Genomic DNA, 5,367 nt, shown 5'->3' with positions numbered 1-5,367 from the left:
AAAAGAGGTGTTTATCAGCTGGAGATGGCTTAATGAATTGTGGTCTGCAAATGTAACAATGTTATTGTGCCATAAAAGTAATGAATGTGCCACTCAGAGAAATTTGGGGAGGCTTGTACAGATGAATGGATGTGGAGTGGAAGTTAGCTGAGCTGGGAGAATGGATTATATTAGAGCTTCTTGATCTTGTTTATGTTCATTAACTCCTTTGGCCATCTGATGAAGCTTAGGGACCTCTTTTCAGAGTTATGTTTTTAAATGCATAGAATAAAACAGATAGCATTATAAGGAAAATCAGTTTTGCTGAAATGAATACCAAAAGCCATTTCACAGACTCCAGATTGAGAACCCCTGAATTACATCATATCAAAAGATATCAGAGTTCTCACAAATTTGGTGTCTACTCGTGATTTCTGAAGAATGACTCTTGGCAGAAAGATGGTAGACTAGAGATACAGAATGGAGCATGCATTTTCACATGTGAACAATATACCAGAGTTAAAGCTAAATTTCATTTGAGCAAAAGAGATATGGAGACTTCATTGGCCGGACTGCCAAAGGCATCCACAACACACAAAATACGTCAAGAACTCCTGATCTATGTCTGTTAAATACAGAGGGACTTGGGAATCTCTTCCTACATTTCTTATGAAATCTCTCCCAGATCCAGTATTCTGTGGCTGTATGGTCTCCTATTTTTAAATAGGATTTTCCTATGAAATCTCTTCCAGATCTAATATTGTATGACTGTATTTCAAAACACTCGCAAACAAGAGCATCTTGGAGGACTCATCCTTAGCTTTTACAGCCCAACCATAGAGTTCTGTTGCTATCTAGCCCCACCTCCACGACCTTCATTTCCGGCCTGAATGCAGAAAGTGCGCATGCGCACAAGTTTCTTTCCTCTCCGAGCCCCGGCCCTGCATCTGTCGACATGGTAAGCTTCCCCTCCGCCCTTAGGCCTCCCACTATCCGCCCCAATCTACCCCACTCCTGGGCCCCTTCTGATCCAGAACACCCCCGTCCTCCTTCTCAGTCCCCTGCCTTACTAGTGTTACCCCAACCGGGCCTTCTAACGTCGCGGTGGCCTTTGCCCAGGGCCCGGTCTCGGGGAGTTGTGCGCGGCCTGCACTGTCCGCGCTACTGCGCCTGCGCCCGGGGAGGGAAAGGAAGCGTACTCGGAGGCCGCGGGGCCCGTTCCCCGGCTGAGCTTAGGGGTTGTAGGAGGATGGGAACCGGTAACGGGCAGTGGGGAGGCCCGGGAGGAGCCTGCGGGTGGGGAGAGCACGCGCGTGAAGGAGGAAGGAAGCCCTGATCTTAGTGACCCCTCGCTGCGACCACGACAGCCATCGGGCACACGCTGTGCAGCCGGCCTGGAAGCATCCATTAGGCGCCTACTGTTTGTGGGGAGCTGAGCTTAGGAGGACTGAGTGGAGTCAGGCAAGGCCTTTCACTGTCTGCCTCGGTTTCCTCATCTGTAAAGTAGGAAAGAAATGGCAAAACCGGTCCAGTGTATTTACGAAGAAAACCCTAATTGGGAACATGAAGAGTTAGGGACAAGTGAAGAAAAAAACGGGGGTGCTTGTTGCCGACCCCCCCCCCCCCAGTTGTTAGGATCAAATGAGATGACATTTGTAAAAAAGTTGGGCGGGTGTTGGGGGGGCAGGGGGAGAAGAAAGGGAAGGGAGAAAATCCCCCTTTTCCAAGAGTTCATGGACTAGGCCCAGGGGTTCTCAAACTAGGGCCCGCCGGATTATGGCAAATAGGCTGAGGGGCAGAGACAGTGTGATTTTTTTTTTTTTTACTATAGTCGGGCCCTCCAACATTCTGAGGGAACTGGCCCCCTATTTTAAAAGCTAGAGGAGCACTGGATGTGCAACAAGTATAAGGGAGCTTGTATAAATTAACTGAGATGATAATGTAGCTCTTAGAATTCTTTTCTAGGTCCCTTTTGTACTGGGTGCTAATTTAGTACATTACATGCATTGGACTCTCTGTAAGGGGAATGAAATGGCATTTTCTTTCAGCCGTATTTGTAAGTTTCTTGAGGTCAGGAACTGTTTTGTATCCTAGTACTGAGTCTAGTACTTAGATAACAGTAGATATTGATTGTTGGTTCCATTGCCTCTCTTCCAGTGCAGGGTTCTACCTTTGTGACAATTACCTGGGGACACTGAGGTCGGAGTAGGCCTTTACTGAGTGACCCCCATCAGTGTTACTTTGGTCTATATCATGCTTTATTGTGGTTGCTAATGAAGTAATAGTACAAATACTTCATTTGATCCTTAAGGCAAGGAGGGGCTATGATCTCCATTATGTTGAACAGATGAGGGAACCTGCCCAGAGTCTCTTCTGGCTTTGACTTCAGGGCTTCCTGACATCAGATGCTGTGACCCTTAGAAGCCCTTTCCTGGTCTATCTTTGGTACTTGGTTCTCAGCACTAGATTACAAGGGATTGTTGAATCTTCTTGATTTCACTTATTTAGAAGCTTCTTGAAGACAAAAATGTTCATTTTAATAGGTTTGGTGCTTAAATCTTATTACAATTGTACCATTACAGGCTAAACGTACCAAGAAGGTCGGAATTGTTGGTAAATATGGAACCCGTTACGGTGCATCCCTCAGAAAAATGGTGAAGAAGATTGAAATCAGCCAGCATGCCAAGTATACCTGCTCCTTCTGTGGCAAGGTAAGGGGTAGGGACAGGCAGTAACACTTAACCCATCACCCATAGTATTGTTTTCTGGCTGCTTGGCCCCTCCCAGTTAGTTTTTGTTTCTTTGTTTTAATCATTAAAATAACCTTTTAAAGTTAAATGCCTTCTTTGTGCCCTAGAGATAGAAAAGACTGTAGTCCTTGTCTTCTAGGGAGTTTGAATCTTTAAGTGGAGAAAGTAAGAATTTAAGGATCACTAATCCCTTGGCTTTTGGATAAAAAGACTAGGAGGGGCAGGGGAGGAGCAGGGAAGGCTGGGGGCCCTGAGCAAAGGCCATGAAATGGGAGATAGAACATTATCTGTTTTTTGGTTGTCAGATGTGAAATGTGAGGCAGTTTACAATTTTGCCCTTCTAAAATTGCAGCTGTCCTTGTCTAACTGGCCTTGAGCAGTCTCATAAAGGTGCTGCCTGCCTAAAAGTTGAAGGTGATTACATAAACATAACTGTTAGGAATGAAGCTAAATGTACAGTTCTTAAAGGTTTAAGTGGAAAATTGCAAAGATTTTTTGCAGATAAGTCATAATAAACTTGTTGACTAGAAGTTTTTAAAACTTTGGGGAGAAGCATTCTAAAGGAGAGGTCATATTACTGCCCAGAACAGAGCATTACATCTGGCAGTTTTTAGAGAGCTGCAGCAATGAAGCTCCTTGTATTCTGTAAAGATGAAAGAAAGGCTGGCTTTGGGTTAATGCATGTGGGAAATTTTCTTTTTTATAGACCAAAATGAAGAGACGGGCCGTGGGTATCTGGCATTGTGGATCCTGTATGAAAACAGTAGCTGGTGGTGCATGGACCTACAAGTAAGTTTCCCAGGGTGGGTGGGTTCAGGGAGCAGAACTGAAAGGTTAGTCCAGTTCTGATGCCCACGATGTTCCACGGCACGGGTTATGATGCCAGCATCAGATAATGTTTTTCTGAGGTGGCACTCACAACTAAAAATACATACCTACATGTACACAGGTATTGGTCTCTGGGAGAAGGATATTGCCTTTGAGTGTAACAAGACAAATTGTGCAGAGCTATAGATGGAGAAGCTGTGGGATAATTTGCATGGGTCAGAATGGGGGCGGGGCTTCTTTGGAAATTGTTGGCATATTAAGCCTTTGACCAGGTTGTCCCTCAAGTCTGTGGGGCACTTCCTCCCCATTTTCACCTGTTACAAGAAAACCTTCTTGATTTCTGTATTTAGTCTGAAATTACCTTTATTACTTTAGAATATTGTTTGTATATGCTTAAACGTGTGCATGTTGTATCTCATGGAATATTAGCTCAACCCCAGTGAGTCAATTCTTATCACATCCAGATTTTGCTGGTGGCTTTGTTAATTTCTGAAGATTCATCATTGATCCTAATTTAATGATGGAGAAATTTGGAGAGGGACTCCATTTTTATATGGAAAGGAAAAGAGGAAAGGTACTCCCTCTGCTGGTTGCATAGCATGGAAAAGAACACTGCAAAATCTTGATCCTGACCAGTTTTTAACTGGAAATAAAATTGCCAATTTATTACATATTCATGGAGCTTTTGATGGCTGAAGGATCAGTATGACAAGTGTCTTGAGAATGTGAGTCAATAACGATGGTGAATTGAGTTTTAAAATATTTTCAGAGGGGCAGCTAGTTAGTGCAGTGGATAGAGCACCAAGCCTTGAAGTGAAGAGGTCCTGAGTTCAAATCTGGCCCCAGTCACTTAACACTTCCTAGCTGTGTGACCCTGGGCAAGTCACTTAGCTCCAATTGCCTCAGTGGGGAAAATATATTCAGAAACATTCGACATTTTTTGGTAATTTTTTCCAGATTAGTGTTGAAGCTTTCTAAGCTGTCCGCTGAGCCACAGTAAGGCTGACGGTGTATAAGATTATGAAGTCTTCCTTATTAAAGTGTTCAAAATTTAAATTTATTTTATTTATTTATTTTTTAACGAAAGTGATTGCTAATCCCATGAATAACAACTCTTGCTTCTTCCTCTTTTGTATGCAGACCTGTTTCCTAAACTCTTCATTCCAATTTGCCATTCTCTATTCTGGGCTGATAAATCAAGATGCCCAGGATTTTTTAAATAGTGCAGAAATTAGCAAGGTTTTGAGTTGTGAATGTGAAAGCCTTTTGTGACTTCTGAGCACTAGAAACTTTTTGAAGCTCTGGGAATGGATTTGTCCCATTTCTGTACAATTCTCAGCAATTATATATATTCAACACAGGAAGACGGTTAGCCCTGGTCACTACAATAGGGATCAAATGTAAGTGCAATTCACTTACAGGATGCCAAACAATAGTTAACATAGGCTCTATAGTCAAGATTTTATTTTCTGCAAGATTTAAAGACAAAGCCTCCCAGATTGATTATTTGTGAATGTAATTTTGCATGTCCCACTAGAAAATCCCAGAAGAAATTGTAACATTAAGATGAGACTTAGGAAAGACAATTTCTTGCATTTGAAGAAATTTTTAGTTGGGATTTCATAATCTTTCTTGTGTTAAAGAAGGAAAGTTGGGAAATCTTACTTTGTTGCTTTTCTTTCCAGTACCACCTCTGCAGTCACAGTCAAATCTGCCATCAGAAGATTGAAGGAATTGAAGGACCAGTAAAATCTTTTTCAAATATCTGTAACCCAGTCCAACAATAAATGGGTTAATTTATGGAATTACA

The 5,367-nt window shown here is 42.6% G+C and overlaps 1 protein-coding gene across 1 annotated transcript; it reads left to right on the top strand.

The window, feature by feature from the left end:
- Window positions 1-854: 854 nt before the first annotated feature.
- On the top strand, window positions 855-5,367 carry RPL37A (ribosomal protein L37a). The gene is made up of 4 exons (XM_074298736.1): window positions 855-937; window positions 2,562-2,690; window positions 3,436-3,518; window positions 5,243-5,367. Exons 1-4 carry the CDS (start codon window positions 935-937, stop codon window positions 5,304-5,306), a joined length of 279 nt encoding a protein of 92 aa, XP_074154837.1. The 5' UTR covers window positions 855-934; the 3' UTR covers window positions 5,307-5,367.

This window comes from Sminthopsis crassicaudata, chromosome 3 (genome assembly GCF_048593235.1).
Source record: "Sminthopsis crassicaudata isolate SCR6 chromosome 3, ASM4859323v1, whole genome shotgun sequence".
Lineage (NCBI taxonomy): Eukaryota > Metazoa > Chordata > Mammalia > Dasyuromorphia > Dasyuridae > Sminthopsis > Sminthopsis crassicaudata.
The sequence above is the reverse complement of the archived record's forward strand: the minus strand, read 5'-3'. Positions and strand labels throughout refer to the sequence as shown.